Source organism: Zalophus californianus, chromosome 4 (assembly GCF_009762305.2).
Source record: "Zalophus californianus isolate mZalCal1 chromosome 4, mZalCal1.pri.v2, whole genome shotgun sequence".
NCBI lineage: Eukaryota > Metazoa > Chordata > Mammalia > Carnivora > Otariidae > Zalophus > Zalophus californianus.
The window spans coordinates 30531575-30548848 of NC_045598.1; the positions used below are offsets into that span (position 1 = coordinate 30531575).

The window sequence follows — 17274 nt, forward strand, 5'->3', positions numbered from 1 at the left end:
GCAGCAGCGGCCTGACGGCACGGCGGCCACAGACAGATTGGCTTCCTGTCCCCGCTCCCCGAAGGAGCTCCTACCGTGAGGCGGCGGAGGCCTCGTCGACGCCGCCGGGAGCCCAGCAGGTGCGGCGCGGGAGGCGCGCCGAGACAGCGCCGCGGCCCCGGCGAGCCCGCCCGACCGCCGACCCCGAGCCTCGCCCGCCGCTCGCCGTCGGGGCGGCCCCGGCCCCGGCCCCGGCTCGGCCGCGGAGCAGATGCGCGCCCGCTGAGCGCCCGCCCGGCCCGCCATGGCCGCGCGTCCCGGACCGCTGTGGCTCGTGGGCCTGGCCCTGTGCGCGCTGAGCGGCGGCGGCCCCGGCCCGCGCCCCCCGGCCGGCTGCCCGGCCCGCCGCCTGGGCCCGCGCGAGCGCCGCGACATGCAGCGCGAGATCCTGGCGGTGCTGGGGCTGCCCGGGCGGCCCCGGCCCCGCCCCCGCGCGCCGCCCGCCGCCGCCCGGCTGCCCGCGTCGGCGCCGCTCTTCATGCTGGACCTGTACCACGCCATGGCCGACGACGACGACGAGGACGGCGGCCCCCCGGAGCGGCCCCCGGGCCGCGCCGACCTGGTCATGAGCTTCGTCAACATGGGTGAGTGCGGCCGCCGGGTGGGCGTCCGGGGCCCCGGTGACCGTGCGGCCTCCGCGTGGACGCGCGGGTGCGGACGGGGCCCCGGGACCCAGCACGGGCGACAGGGGCCGGTGCACCAACTTGGCCTGTGTGCGCCGCTGCCGCGAACAGGTGCCCCCTGGTCGTGGCCACGCCCCCACAGAGGGTGGGAAGTGTGGGGCTCAGGGCCACCAAGTCCAAGGACTGTGGGCCTCGTGGGTTGGGGGACCGGCAGGGGCAGAGGCGCGAATGTGAGTCGCAGGGATGTGCGCATTCGTCCCGCTCCCGAACACACCCAAGGGTAGGAATCATCATCTCATGTCGGGTGGACCGGGCAGTGCCAGGAAGACCGTCTGGTCCTGGGGAGACAGATGAGTAAACAGGCCGGGATGCTGTCACAGTGATATGGGCGGTACTGGAGAGAGGGACAAAGTTCAGTGTGGAAAGCCCCGGTCACATCATCAAAGTGACCGGAGCTGAGAACCCAGGTGTCGTGAGTGCACAGCTGCCTGTTCCCTGGCCAGAGCCCCAGCTCCTGTAGGTGAGGGTGTGGCTGTCAGGGCAGCGGGCGGGGCAGGAGTACACTCTGAGCTCAGTGGGGCAGTCCCTGATCTTGTCACCCTGGGCCTAGCACCTGGGACATGACTGGCATGCAGTGAGTGTCCAGACCGGTGGAAGGACCCAGTAGGCCCCTTGGACCCTCGTCGTTCTTCCACACAAAGCCCAGCCTTTCCTTTCTGCGGAATTTTTTTCTCCAAGTCGTGGAGCCATTTGTGGTTAGAGTACTCAAAGATGTCTTTCCCATTACTAAATGCTCTTTAATCTACAGTCGTGAACGTCCCCTATCTGCTTTGCTTTCTGTCTGTGGCCAGTGAGGGCCAGGGGTCTGGGCTGGAGCAGACACCAGACTGGATCTGGGGATTCAAGGACTGCAGCTCAGGCTGGGGTGGAGACAGGACCTTTGCCAAGGCCACCAGCATCCCTTCACCTACAGTCTTACCCCTCCGCACAACCCTGGGAACAGAAATGATACTCATCCCCATCTCCCAGATGAGGACGCTGAAGCTCAGAGAGGCAATGTCATGCCCAGGATAGCACAGCCTCTCCCTAGCCCAACAGGACAGGCTCAGGTTGTTTGGCCCTACATCCAGTCCTCAAGGAGGCGATATTGCTACTGTCAGGAGGGCAGGCTTTCAGGGTGGAGAGAGCTTCCAGAGGGGTTTAGGCAGAGAAACCCAGGGGATGGAGCAGCAGCAGGTTTTGTGGGGTTTTCAGCCATTTGCTTCCTCTACTAGGGCAGGCAGAGTGGACAGCCAAGGAGACCTCTGTCCCCCACACCCCAGAGCTGGTGGGTGGCTGAGGTGGGGTGTGAGCAGCAGGAAGTGGCTGTTAACCTCTGCTGAGAGCCAGGTCCCAGGCACAGGACTTGGTCAGTGGGTTCTGAATGCCACCTTCCAGGTTAAGGGCAGGGTGGAGACTCAGGACAAAAGAGACCACGTGTGGAACTGAGGCTAGAGCCCTGTCCTCAGGACAAGCTGACCTGGGGCTCAGAACCAAGTGGGGTTGTGGACACAGTCATCCTGAGAATGTCCCTAAGGGCAACATCCATTAGAGTGAGTCACTGCCCAGCCAATGTCCTGCTTCCCCAGTATCACCTTGGTCAAGGCATGCACAGCCTTGGTAGGAGCTATTGTGAATCCAGCAGCACCCTTAGCTCAGACAAGTCTGATTTCTCTCCTGCCTCTGCTGTGTGACCTTAGGCAAGTCCCTTGCCGTCTTGGAGTCACAGATCCTTCCTTGTAAAATGAGGCTCGTAGAGATCAATACATCGTCAAGGTTATTGTGTCATTGGTTGATAGATGGGAGGAGCAGAAAGTCAGCCTTCTTGTAGGTGCACCTGGCCTGGTCCCTGCTGACCCCAGTCCCTCCCAGCTGCTGTCCAGCCTTGGCTGGGTGTGTTGGGAATGTCCCACACTTCTTATGTACAACCCAGAAACAGATTTTAAAAGCAAACCAAAAGGTGTCTATATCAATTTCTATTATTTATTTATTTTTAATTTTTTAAAAAGATTTTATTTATTTGTCAGAGAGAGAGTGAGCACAAGCGGGGCAAACAGGCAGAGGGAGAAGCAGGCTCCCCGCTGAGCAGGGAGCCCGATGTGGGACTCGATCCTAGGACCTGGGGATCATGACCTGAGCCGAAGGCAGCCGCTTAAGCAACTGAGCCACCCAGGCGTCCCTATATCTATTTTTAGAATGAAAACTAGCACTTGAAATTCTGTAGCCTGGAGAGTCTTTGTTTCATCCATCTAGTAATGTGTGAGCTCTTTTACCAGCCCCCTTTTCATGGGCTCAGAGAGGTTAAATGGCCAGCCCAGGGCCACACAGCACATCCATGACGTCATCCAGGGCCTGTGGATTCCAGATGCCAGCTTCTTCCCACGCTGTCTGTGCGTGTTTCATTAAGATCTAAGGCCTCGGACGCTGTGGGCTTAACAAGCAGATCTTTGTTCAGCGGAAGCCCTGTCTGTGGGCGGGCCCAGCCAGCTGTCAGAAGGGCCTTCTTTATTCTGATGTGCTAATTGCACTAGTAGAACTCTTTCAGTTTGAGTGGTTTTAACTGGTAATTACCTAGGCTGTGGGGGCGGGTCGAACCCCTTCGGGTTAGGCACCTAGCAGGATTCTTTGCTTGTTTGGAGGCCCAGGCCCTTGAACCACCACGAGTCTAATGGTAGAGTCGCTGCGCTATCCGCGCCCACGCCCCAGCTCCGGTACCTGTGTCTCCAGCTCCACCTCTCCTACTGGCCCCATCTGGCTCCCGAGAAGCCAGACCTGGTACCTGCTAGGTCCCTGACCACCCACGGCAGCCTGTGGGACCCAGAGCCCACGGGCCTGTCACAGGTCTCCGGCCTGTGGGTCAGGCCTCTGTGCCCAAGCAGATGCTTAAGGAAGCCCGTGTCATGGCTGACGGTGTCTCTGTACGGAGGCCAGGGCTGTGGTCAGAGCTGGGACCCCTGCCTGGCCTGTCAGTCTCAGACTGTACACTCTTGGCTCCCCTTGGTCAGGACACGAGAATGGGGGCCGGTACCCATGTGGAGCAGACGCGGTCCGTCCTGGGTGTTCCTGTGCTCAGGGAGAGGAGAGCCCTGAGCTGGGAGGCAACACTCACGTTCTTATACCGCCTGGACCCGCCACGGATTCCTTCCTGTCCCGAGTCACCTCCCTTCCCTCCCTGGGCCTCTGTTTTCTCGTCCAGTTCACAGTGACGTATCAGAAAATGAGGGGCCTCCCAGCCCTGACCCCGTGGCCCTGTGTTGGGGACAGCTCCTCACAGCACCACCCCCTGCCCTGGGCTGGAGCGTGGGTCTGACTGGCTGTACCTCGGGCACCTCGGGCCGGTCCAGCCGGTGGTGAGGGAGGAATGAGGCAGGAATGGCCAGCTCTGCATGTTCCTCCTGGTCCTTCTCCACCTTGAGTCAGAGGGACAGCAGGTGCCGTGTTCCCGGTTGAGAAACGGAGGCACAAACAGCCCTGCAGGCAGAGGTCTAGCCAGAAATGCACAGAGCCGTCTTCACTGTTGTCCCGACCCTTCTCTGACCAGACTTACTCCCGAGCCTCGGGCAGCCGAGGACGGGGCTGTTGAGCTGAGGTGTTGGACTGGGGAGCGGCAGGGCTTAGTGGAAATGAGGGACCTGGTGCACGTCCTCCTCAGCCCTGTGACCTTGAAGGGGCAATGCTTGGTCTCCATGACCCCAGGGCCCCTTTCTTTCATTCTTTTTTTTTTTTCTCTATTTAAAAAAAATTTGTTTTTAAAGAATTTATTTGTCAGAGAGAGTGAGCGAGCACAAGCAGAGAGAGCAGCCGGCAGAGCCAGCAGAGGGAGAAGCAGCCTCCCCGCTGAGCAAGGAGCTGAAGGGCTCCATCCCAGGACCCTGGGATCATGACCTGAGCCGAAGGCAGACGCTCAACGGACTGAGCCACCCAGGTTTCCCTCTTTGGTTCTCTACTCAGGAATTCTTTCATTTTTCATGAATTCGCTCAACAAATAGTCGTGTGGTAGCCGCTCCGTGCCAGGCACAGTTCTAGTTACTGGGATGTGCCAGTGAGCCTAACCAAGTCCCTCCTCGTGGAACCAGCCTTCTGAGGGGAGCAAATAGTAAATGGATAAGCCACAGAGATGGTTGTCGAGTGGTCTAGACGGTGACACCCCCTATCTGGAAGCCAGGAGTGGAAGGACAAGGGGAGGGCAGAGCGGACCTGGGTGGGGGGTTCTGACCTGGGACTCAGACAGAATCTGCATCTTGATGCCGCCGCCTGCTGTGAGTGTGATCTGGGCCTTCCAGGCCACCTCCAGGAGCCACAGTTTCTTCCTCTGTAAAGTGGAGGCACTCAGGGTACCCACCCAGCGGGACTGTTCAGGGACCATGTGAGATGGTTCCTGGTGAGGATCACGTGCCCAGAACCTCCAGGTCTGTGCCTTCATCTGCATCACAGTTATGGTCACATCTATGTTTTGAGAAGAGGAGAGTGAAGCTCAGAGAAGTTAGGTGATTTTCCCAAGGCCGCCCAGCAGGTCTGCTCCCTGTCTCCTCTGCTCTTCTGTATAGAAGCTGCCTCTCCACCCAGGTGGGCGCCTGGCCCATCATTAGGTGCATTAAGTGTTGCTGAATTGGATTGTCTTGATTGTATGTTGTAAACTGAGAATCCTATTTAAAGTGTCTTTATTGGTTGGACGTTACAAAAATAAGACATGCTCAATATACAGCATTCAGACCACATAGAAACAGGTGACATGGGTGCCCCTGGGGATCCTTTTGTCACCAGCCCATCGCCCCCAGGCAACCACTCTCGGACTTCTATCACAATGTATTCATGTCAACCGTCTTTGGCTTCTTGCACCTGGGGTCATACAGTGTGCGCTCTTATTTTTTTTTTAAGATTTTATTTATTTATTTGAGAGAGAGAGAGAGCACAAGAGGAGGGAGGGTCAGAGGGAGAAGCAGACTCCCTGCCGAGCAGGGAGCCCGATGTGGGACTCGATCCAGGGACTCCGGGATCATGACCTGAGCTGAAGGCAGACGCTTAACCAACTGAGCCACCCAGGCACCCACAGTATGCGCTCTTATATCTGTGTTTCACTCAACATAATTTTTTTGTGATTCGTGCTTGTTATCGTTGTATCTGTAGTTCTTTTTTTTAATGCAGATTTCTTCATGTATTCTTTTTTTTAAAATTTTTTATTGTTATGTTAATCACCATACATTACATCATTAGTTCTTGATGTAGTGTTCCGTGATTCATTGTTTGTGCATAACACCAACTGCTCCACGCAGAACGTGCCCTCTTTAATACCCATCACCAGGCTAACCCATCCCCCCACCCCCCTCCCCTCTAGAACCCTCAGTTTGTTTTTCAGAGTCCATCGTCTCTCATGGTTCGTCTCCCCCTCCGACTTACTCCCCTTCATTCTTCCCCTCCTGTCTTCTTCTTTTTCTTTTTTCTTAACATATGTTGCATTATTTGTTTCAGAAGTACAGACCTGTGATTCAGCAGTCTTGCACAATTCACAGTGCTCGCCATAGCACATACCCTACCCAATGTCTATCACCCAGCCACCCCATCCCTCCCACCCCCCACCACTCCAGCAACACTGTTTGCTTCCTGAGATTAAGAATTCCTCATATCAGTAAGGTCATATGATACATGTCTTTCTCTGAGTGACTTATTTCACTCAGCATAACACCCTCCAGTTCCATCCACATCGTGGCAAATGGCAAGATCTCATTCCTTTTGATGGCTGCATGATATTCCATAGTGTATATATACCACATCTTCTTTATCCATTCATCTGTCGATGGACATCTTGGCTCTTTCCACAGTTTGGCTGTTGTGGACATTGCTGCTATAAACATTGGCGTGCACGTACCCCTTCGGATCCCTACATTTGTATCTTTGGGGTAAATACCCAGTAGTGCAATTGCTGGATCATATGGTAGCTCTATTTTCAACTGTTTGAGGAACCTCCATACTGTTTTCCAGAGTGGCTGCACCAGCTTGCATTCCCACCAACAGTATAGGAGGGTTCCCCTTTCTCCACATCCCCGCCAGCATCTGTCATTTCCTGACTTGTTAATTTTAGCCATTCTGACTGGTGTGAGGTGGTATCTCATTGAGGTTTTGATTTGGATTTCCCTGATGCCGAGCGATGTTGAGCACTTTTTCATGTGTCTGTTGGCCATTTGGATGTCTTCTTTGGAAAAATGTCTGTTCATGTCTTCTGCCCATTTCTTGATTGGATTATTTGTTCTTTGGGTGTTGAGTTTGATAAGTTCTTTGTAGATTTTGGATACTAGCCCTTTATCTGATATGTCATTTGCAAATATTTTCTCCCATTCTGTCGGTTGTCTTTTGGTTTTGTGGACTGTTTCTTTTGCTGTGCAGAAGCTTTTTATCTTGATGAAATCCCAATAGTTCATTTTTGCCCTTGCTTCCCTTGCCTTTGGCGATGTTTCTAGGAAGAAGTTGCTGCGGCTGAGGTCGAAGAGGTTGCTGCCTGTGTTCTCCTTTAGGATTTTGATGGACTCCTGTCTCACATTTAGGTCTTTGAACCATTTGGAGTCTATTTTTGTGTGTGGTGTAAGGAAATGGTCCAGTTTCATTCTTCTGCATGTGGCTGTCCAATTTTCCCAACACCATTTGTTGAAGAGACTGTCTTTTTTCCATTGGACATTCTTTCCTGCTTTGTCGAAGATTAGTTTACCATAGAGTTGAAGGGTCCATTTCTGGGCTCTCGATTCTGTTCCATTGATCGATGTGTCTGTTTTTGTGCCAGTACCATACTGTCTTGATGATGACAGCTTTGTAATAGAGCTGGAAGTCTGGAATTGTGATGCCGCCAGCTTTGCTTTTCTTTTTCGCCAATAGTCCTCTGGCTATTCGGGGTCTCTTCTGGTTCCATACAAATTTTAGGATTATTTGTTCCATTTCTTTGAAAAAAGTGGATGGTATTTTGATGGGGATTGCATTGAATGCGTAGATTGCTCTAGGTAGCATTGACATCTTCACAATGTTTGTTCTTCTGATCCATGAGCATGGAATGTTTTTCCATTTCTTTGTGTCTTCTTCAATTTCTTTCATGAGTATTTTATAGTTTTCTGAGTACAGATCCTTTGCCTCTTTGGTTAAATTTATTCCTAGGTATCTTATGGTTTTGGGTGCAATTGTAAATGGGATCGACTCCTTGATTTGTCTCTCTTCTGTCTTGTTGGTGGTGTATAGGAATGCCACTGATTTCTGTGCATTGATTTTATATCCTGCTACTTTACTGAATTCCTGTATGAGTTGTAGCAGTTTTGGGGTGGAGTCTTTTGGGTTTTCCACATACAGTATCATATCATCTGCAGAGAGTGAGAGTTTGACTTCCTCTTTGCCGATTTGGATGCCTTTGATTTCTTTTTGTTGTCTGATTGCTGTGGCTAGGACTTCTAATACTATGTTGAATAGCAGTGGTGAGAGTGGACATCCCTGCCACGTTCCTGACCTTAGGGGAAAAGCTCTCAGCTTTTCCCCATTGAGAATGATATTTGCTGTAGGTTTTTCATAGATGGCTTTTATGATGTTGAGGTATGTACCCTCTATCCCTATACTCTGAAGAGTTTTGATCAAGAAAGGATGCTGTACTTTGTCAAATGCTTTTTCTGCATCTGTTGGGAGGATCATATGATTCTTGTTCTTTCTTTTGTTAATGTATTGTATCACGTTGATTGATTTGCGGATGTTGAACCAGCCTTGCAGCCCAGGGATAAATCCCACTTGGTCATGGTGAATAATCCTTTTAATGTACTGTTGGATTCTATTGGCTAGTATTTTGGTGAGAATTTTTGCATCCATGTTCATCAAGGTTATTGGTCTGTAATTCTCCTTTTGGATAGGGTCTTTGTCTGGTTTTGGGATCAAGGTAATGGTGGCCTCATAAAATGAGTTTGGAAGTTTTCCTTCCATTTCTATTTTTTGGAACAGTTTCAGAAGAATAGGTATTAATTCTTCTTTAAATGTCTGATAGAATTCCCCTGGGAAGCCATCTGGCCCTGGGCTTTTGTTTCTTGGGAGATTTTTGATGACTGCTTGAATTTCCTTAGTGGTTATAGGTCTGTTCAGGTTTTCTATTTCTTCCTGGTTCAATTTTGGTAGTTGATACATCTCTAGGAATGCACCCATTTCTTCCAGGTTATCTAATTTGCTGGCATAGAGTTGCTCATAATATGTTCTTATAATTGTTTGTATTTCTTTGGTGTTGGTTGTGATTTCTCCTCTTTCATTCATGATTTTGTTGATTTGGGTCATTTCTCTTTTCTTTTTGATAAGTGTGGCCAGGGGTTTATCAATCTTGTTAATTCTTTCAAAGAACCAGTCCCTAGTTTCGTTGATCTGTTCTACTCTTCTTTTGGTTTCTATTTCATTGATTTCTGCTCTGATCTTTATGATTTCTCTTCTCCTGCTGGGTTTAGGCTTTCTTTGCTGTTCTTTCTCCAGCTCCTTTAGGTGTAGGGTTAGGTTGTGTATTTGAGACCTTTCTTGTTTCTTGAGAAAGGCTTGTATTGCTATATACTTTCCTCTCAGGACTGCCTTTGCTGTATCCCAAAGATTTTGAACAGTTGTGTTTTCATTTTCATTGGTTTCCATGAATTTTTTTAATTCTTCTTTAATTTCCTGGTTGACCCATTCATTCTTTAGTAGGATGCTCTTTAGCCTCCATGTATTTGAGTTCTTTCCGACTTTCCTCTTGTGATTGAGTTCTAGTTTCAAAGCATTGTGGTCTGAAAAGATGCAGGGAATAATCCCAAGCTTTTGGTACCGGTTGAGACCTGATTTGTGACCTAGGATGTGATCAATTCTGGAGAATGTTCCATGGGCACTAGAGAAGAATGTGTATTCCGTTGCTTTGGGATGGAATGTTCTGAATATGTCTGTGAAGTCCATTTGGTCCAGTGTGTCTTTTAAAGTCTTTATTTCCTTGTTGATCTTTTGCTTAGATGATCTGTCCATTTCAGTTAGGGGGGTGTTAAAGTCCCCCACTATTACTGTATTGTTGTCAATGTGTTTCTTCGCTTTTGTTACTAATTGCCTTATATAATTGGCTGCTCCCATGTTAGGGGCATAGATATTTACAATTGTTAGATCTTCTTGTTGGATAGACCCTTTAAGTAGGATATAGTGTCCTTCCTCATCTCTTATTACAGTCTTTGTTTTAAAATCTAATATGTCTGATATAAGGATTGCCACCCCAGCTTTCTTTTGGTGTCCATTAGCATGGTAAATAGTTTTCCACCCCCTCACTTTCAATCTGGGGGTGTCTTTGGGTCTAAAATGAGTCTCTTGCAGACAGCATATTGATGGGTCTTGTTTTTTAATCCAATCTGATAGCCTGTGTCTTTTGATTGGGGCATTTAGCCCATTTACATTCAGGGTAACTATTGAAAGGTATGAATTTAGTGCCATTGTATTGCCTGTAAAGTGACTGTTACTGTATATTGTCTCTGTTTCTTTCTGATCTATGCTGCTTTTAGGCTCTCTCTTTGCTTAGAGGACCCCTTTCAATATTTCTTGGAGGGCTGGTTTTGTGTTTGCAAATTCCTTTAGTTTTTGTTTGTCCTGGAAGCTTTTTATCTCTCCTTCAATTTTCAATGAGAGCCTAGCTGGATATAGTATTCTTGGCTACATATTTTTCTCGTTTAGTGCTCTGAAGATACCATGCCAGTCCTTTCTGGCCTGCCAGGTCTCTGTGGATAGATCTGTTGCCAGTCTAATGTTTCTACCATTGTAGGTTACATATCTCTTCTCCCGAGCTGCTTTCAAGATTTTCTCTTTGTCTCTGAGACTCGTAAGTTTTACTATTAGATGTCGGGGTGTTGACCTATTTTTATTGATTTTGAGAGGGGTTCTCTGTGCCTCCTGGATTTTGATGCCTGTTTCCTTCCTCACATTAGGGAAGTTCTCTGCTATTATTTGCTCCAATATACCTTCTGCCCCTCTCTCTCTTTCTTCTTCTTCTGGGATCCCAAGTATTCTAATGTTGTTTCGTCTTATGGTATCGCTTATCTCTCGAATTCTGCCCTCATGATCTTGTAGTTGTTTCTCTCTCTTTTTCTCAGCCTCTTTATTTTCCATCATTTGGTCTTCTATATCGCTGATTCTCTCTTCTGCCTCATTTATCCTAGCAGTTAGTGCCCCCATTTTTTATTGCACCTCATTAATAGCCTTTTTGATTTCGACTTGGTTAGATTTTAGTTCTTTTATTTCTCCAGAAAGGGTTTCTCTAATAACTTCCACGCTTTTTTCAAGCCCAGCTAGTATCTTTAAAGTCATGATTCTGAACTCTAGGTCCGACATCGTACTAATGTCCGTGTTGAGTAGGTCCCTGGATGATGGTACTATCTCTTGTTCTTTTTGCTGAGGTGATTTTTTTCGTCTTGTCATTTTGTCCAGAGGAGAATAGATGAATGAGAGAACAAAATGCTAACAGGTTAACAACGTCCCCAGCAAATATACTCTATACAGATCAGAAAAGACCTGAAAGCAGGGGAAAAGAAAGGGAAGGAAAGAAAAAAAAAAAAGAGAAAAGAAAGAAAAAAAAAGAGAAATACAAAAACAGAACAATACAAAAAAACCCGAATATGATCAAATATGATCAGGCTAGTGCATAAATCAGTGCCACACACTAGATTTTGGGTGTATTTTGGTCTGTTAGAAAAAAATGCCTCCTAAAATTTTAAAGGAAGAAAGACTTATATATGTACAAAATAAGGGTTGATACAATGAAGGGATGGAAGGTGACTGTAAAGATGAAAATTATAAAAGATTTTATAAAAGGAATTGATATGATAAGTTGTTTGAAAAAAGAAAGAAGAAGATTTAAAAAAAAGAAAAAAAAGGGGAGAGAATGTGATCAGGCAGGAGACTAGAACAAAGCCATACTCTAGTGATTTAGGGTATATTTTGATCTGTTAGAAGAAACTGTATCTCAAAATTTTAAAGAGAGAACAACTTATATATATATGCCAAAAATAAGGGTAACTACCATGAAGGGATAAAATATGACTCTAAAAATGAAAAATAAAAAATGTTCTTTTAAAAAAAGGGATTGATAAGATGTTGGTTGAAAAAGGGAAAAAGAAAAATTAAAAAAAAAGTTTAAAAAAATTAACTTTGAAAAACTAATGAATCATGGTAAAAAAAAAAAAAAAAAAAAAAAGCCATGAATTCTATGTTGCAGTATTCCCCTAGCGCTGGAGTTCTCCCGTTCTCCCTGATCGGTAAACTTGGTCTTGGCTTGCTGGCTGTTCGTGCAGATCTTCAGGGGGAGGGGCCTGTTGCCGTGGTTCCCAAATGTCTTTGCCGGAGGCCGAATTGCCCCGCCCTTGTCGGTCCTGGCTAAGCAAGCTGCTCGGGTTTGCTCTCAGGAGCTTTTGTTCCCTCCGAACTCTGGTACAGCTTTGGAGGACCAGGGTGAAAATGGTGGCCTCCCAATCTCCACTCAGAGGAGCTGAGAACTCGGGGCCCCGCTCTTCAGTACGCCCCCAGAGAAAAGCAGTCAGTCCCGTCTCCCTGGTCTCCGGCCGCACTGCGTGCTCACCCGGCCTGTGACCGAGCGTTTCTATCTCTGGCACCCGACTCAGTGTGGAGTCTCCAAACCCAGCAGATCCTTGTGGTGTGCTCCCGCGCCACTCCTCCCCGGGGAGGAGGGGGAGTTTCCCCGGATCTGCGGCTTGTTGGGTCCCTGCTGGAGGAGCAGTGGCCCGACTGTACCGCGGATCACAGTCTATGGCAACCCCGAGCTGAGAGGCCGCGCCTCGGCTCCGTCTCTGCAGCTGGCTTCCCCGCTCCAATACCTGGGAGCTCTGCCGCACTCAGGCACCCCCGGTCTTTCTGTGGCCCCGAGGGTCCTGAGACCACACTGTCCCGCGAGGGTTCCACCCCCCCCCCCCCCACCTCCCGCTTAGCCACTGGAGCGATGTCCCTCAGCGGAGCCGGCTTCTAAAAGTTCTCTGTAGTTCTTTTTTAAGTTTTTTTTTTCTTTTAGGTAATCTCCACACCCAGTGTGGGGCTCAAACTCACAACCCTGATAGCAAATCAAGAGTCAGATGCTCTTCTGACTGAGCCAGCCAGGCACCCACATAGTTCTTTTTTTATAATTGGGTTGTATTGCATTCCATAAGTATATGCATTTATCCGTTTTTATTAATGGACATTGGATTGTTTCTAGTTTTGGGTTGTGAGTGAAGGTGCCGTGAACATGCACACATGTATGGGGCTGTTGTAAACCCGAATTTTAATCCTGACTCTGCCACTTGGGAGCTAGGAAATGTTACGCAGGTGCTTTTTAAAGTCTTGGAGCCTCATTTCCTCACCTTTAAGACCAGGTGAATAAGGCCTCACTCCCAGGGTTGTGCAGAACTAGGCAAAATGTGCAGTGAGGCTGGCTAGCTGCTTGTCACATGGCAGGAACTTACTAACCGAGGGCTAATATGTTGCACCCTGCTGTGCCTCTGCTCATTTTGAACCCTCTGCATACAATACCTTCACCTCCATTTCTACTTATAAAGGGGTGGGCAGAAGTTTCCATAAGTCTGACTGTTTCGGCCCCAACTACTCCTAAAGAGACAGGCTCCTTCTATGCTGCAAGTCCCATCCCCCATCCTATGTATTTCTCTTAGGATTTGAGTCACCTTCTGCCTGCCTCATTCAGAGCCATGTCTTGCCCCTCTTTCTCCTGCTCCCTGAGAAACCGTGAACAACCTGCGAACAGGGGCCCGATCTGACTCTTCATGGCATCCCCCCTCCCACCGAGCACCCCAGGCCCTGTGTGGCAGGTGCATAGGGCAGACCAGCAAAGTGAAGGGAGGAGGAACACAGCGGGGAGGCAGGGGCTGAGAGCAGGGGCGGGGGCCTGGGCCTGGTCAGCTGGGCCAGAGCAGGGCCTGCCCTCCCTGTCTTTGTGGAGGCCCACCATGGGTGGGCATCTCCCTGGAGGCTTCCCTGGGACCTCCAGTCCTCCCAGGGCCCTGCCTGGAGGAAGGTGGCTTCAGCAGGCATTCTGAAGGGGGGGCATTGATAGGAGAACCTCATTAACAGGTGACCCCCCCATCCCAATATCGCCACCTAGAGGGAATCTAGGGCCACTCATGTCACATCATCAAGTCTGAAGGTCCACTGAAAGGGCCCTAACCTGACACGTGACCCCTGATAAGTCTTTGCCCCTCTGAGCCTCAGTTTCCCCATCTATTCAGGTTTGCCCTGAAGGCCTTTGTGCTCTGACCAAAGAATGTGCCCACCCCTGCCCACTGATGGGGGCTCCTCCAGTGCTGAGGCCCAGGACAGGGAGGTACACCCAATCCACCTCCTCATGGGAACCCATTCCCCATGGGAGAGAGGGATGTGTCACTGTGACCACATCTTTCTGGAAAACTCCCACCGTTCAGTTCTTTCCCCGGATTTGCACTGGGGAATCATATCCTTGCTCAATCTCCTTGGATCTATTTTTGGCCCTGACCGACTTGATGTGGTGGAGTGTGCGGGTGTTTCCTTTTAATTTGGGGTCTAAAGCCATCTGAGGCCTGGGCCGGCAATCATGAGTGCAGAGCCATTTATGGAAGCAGCTCTTGAAAAAAGTCAGTAATGAAAACTGACTAAAAATACCTTAGAAATGAAGCCTTGGCCTCCTCTGGGCAGCACTGAGATTTCTGGGTGGGAGGAAGAAGCCCTTCAGATGCAGAATTGGTAGGTGATTGTTTTTGCAGTTCCTCCCTGGGCACGCACCAGCCACGGAGACCTGGGTCTTGCTTTAGGTCTGAAGGGGGCCCCTCTTCCTTGTCACTAGCAGGACTAGCGAGATGGGACCAGTGCCTCTGCCTCTGGGATGCTGGGGAGCCTGCCCTCCACCTCAGCAGCCTGGCCGTGAAAGGGGGCCAGTCCCACAGCAAAGTGAAAATGTGAGGGCTTCTGGTGGAGACCCGCTGTGCTGTGGAAGCCATTCCCAGACCAGCAGGCTGCCCCACTGTCCTGGGGAGCTTGGGAAGAACCTGCAGACACATCCCCTCTCTGGGCGCCCAGAACAAAAGGAGCTCAACGACAGTCCACTGAGAGCCTCCTGCTTCCACCCCTCATGGTGCGGTCCTGCCCTCAGTTGCTCACCATCCAGAGGGGCACACGAACCAGAGATGGGGACCCCCTGGGACAGGAGAAGGGAGAGGCCAGCAGGCTGATCTCTGTGGGGTCAGAGGAGGACGAGGGGCCTTGACAGCTGGACTGAGAGGAAAAGAGCCTTTAGACAGGGCAGGATGGGGGCAACTCAGGAGAGGGTGCTTTAGGGAGGGCCTCTGCAGGCGGTGGCGTTTGCAGCCAGAAGGCCCAGGAGGCCATGAGGTTGGGCCGGGCCAGCTCAGGTGGGGCTGGAACCAGAGCCTGGGCTCCTTCTGGGGGCCCTGTGGGGGTGGGAAAGAGTTTGAGGGCAGACAGAAGATTCTGTTCTCTTAACAGCCACTCTGAGCTAAAGGAAGAGGATGTCTTTTGAAGTCTTACTTTTTGGTCAGAAACAAGACAGATTTAGATCATGCGGATACCCTTAAATTTTGTCCAAGTCACAAAAATATCCAAAGCCATTGTTGATGTTGGACTGGTGGACTCAGGGTGTGGCATCTGGCGATGTAGCCCGTGAGTAGTAGGTGCAGATCCTCAGAGGCAGAATGTAGTCAGTGGCCATGATGGTCAAGGACATCTCCAGCACACAGCATCCTTACCCATAACCAAATGTGGAAAGCAGAGATCATTTTATCAGAGGCTGGAGGAGAAGGCCAAGAGTCCTGTGATTGTTAATTTTCCTGGAGCTATAGTAATGGACTTAAGAAAGTAAACTCTGACTGCTTCTCCACATGGAGCTTTGTAGAAAATAGGGTACCTGTGGAAACAGTGGTGGCATTGTCTGTCCCTCATGGTGGACCCATGCCCTGCCAAGCCCAGGTGTCTCGATGGAACTGGCTGTCAAGAGCCTCTGTTGGCTGCTAAAAACCACAAGTGGCTTCCAGCCCACCTCACAGGGTCATGGACTATCATAGCATCAACAACTGTTGAGTTTTATCAGATTCTTCTCAGGTCACAGAGCCTCTTTGAATCCCTGGACAGCACCTTAATCAAAGAATCCATTAATATCACTAGGAATAATACCACCATGTTGTCCAATTTGATGTGCATATTTTTCTCCAAAATCCATAACTTCAGTCTAATGGAAAAACATCAGATAAACTGACATTGAAGGGCATGCTACAAAATAACTGCCCAGCGCTCTTGGAAAGTGTCCATGTCCTGAGGCACCTGGGTGGCTTAGCTGTTAAGCATCTGACTCTTGATCTCGGCTTGGGTCTTGATCTCAGGGTCATGAGTTCAAGCCCAACATGGGTTGGGCATATGGGAAGTGGAGGCTACTTTAAAAAAAATTAAAAATTAAAAATAAATAAAAGTGTCAATGTCATGAAAGAAAAGGAAAGTTTAGCAATTGTTACAGATCAGAGGAGACCCAGGAGACCTAACAGTTAAATGTGATGTGGGACCCTAGAAGGAAGTCAGGAACATTCAAGATGAATAGTGGAAAACCTGGAAAAATTCTAGAAAAGACTATAGTTAATAGCCTTGTGCCAATATCAGTTTTGTGGTTTTGATAATTATGCTGTGGTTTGGTTATGTATGATATTATCATTAGGGGAAGCTGGGTAAAGAGTATAGGGGAAGTATCTGTTCTGTTCTTACAAAGACTTTATTCTAAATCTAAATCACCTAAAATTATCTCAAAATAAAGTTAAAAGCATGAAGTGACTCCCACACACCCTTCCTGCCTTATCCCTAGTCCCACCCCTCCCTTGACGTCCTTCATAGCTGCTCACATACAATCACCTTGTTTGCTACCTGGCTTCCCCACGCACTGCAAACTCCGTAACATCAGTGGGGGCAGGGGCCGCTCTGTGTCCCCAGCTGTGGTTTCCCCAGTGCCTCCATAGCGACCTGCATACAGGAAGCACTGCTTTCAAATGTGTAGGAGTAAATGAATTAATTTTCCTGGATGTCACCAGGAAAAATGAATGGGAAAACTGAGTGTTATAGAAAGCCTCCTGAGCATGTACAGTCAGGAGTCTTTTCCCCTATGCCCAAAGGTGAAATTATGGGACCCCCCCTAGATTAGGAATTCTTGCCCCAGATGTTGCAGATGGAAACAATTGGCTACCCAGAAATCTTGCCCCAGGCATCAGTGGTCCCCACAGGGCCACCCCAGAGAGAGGATTCCTAGCAAGACATAGCTTAGATGGCTGGGATCCAGAACATAGGCCAGGCAGGGAGCATCCAGTGCTCCTTCAGCCTGGCCAGATCTGCCAGGGAACTGGGAAATGAACTTCCCAACCCCATAAGTGGTAGCAAAAAAAAAATTGTCCGGGAAAACCCAAGAAATCACGTTGTACAGACCTTGGCTTTTCCCATAAATTCCCTCTGCAGACCATCAACAATGGCAGGGGGGGTGGGAGGAAGCAACAGGCCACTTCCAGCTGGATTTTTATGCTGTCCTTTCAACATCAGATGGTGGAGGTCCAGC

The 17274-nt window shown here is 49.4% G+C and overlaps 1 protein-coding gene across 1 annotated transcript in view; it reads left to right on the forward strand.

The window, feature by feature from the left end:
* Positions 1-283: 283 nt before the first annotated feature.
* Positions 284-17274, forward strand: part of BMP8A (bone morphogenetic protein 8a) — a 44069-nt gene continuing 27078 nt past the window's right edge. The window contains exon 1 of the mRNA XM_035727420.1: positions 284-623. Coding sequence (XP_035583313.1) covers positions 284-623 — 340 coding nt within the window. The remainder of the gene's footprint in view (positions 624-17274) is intronic.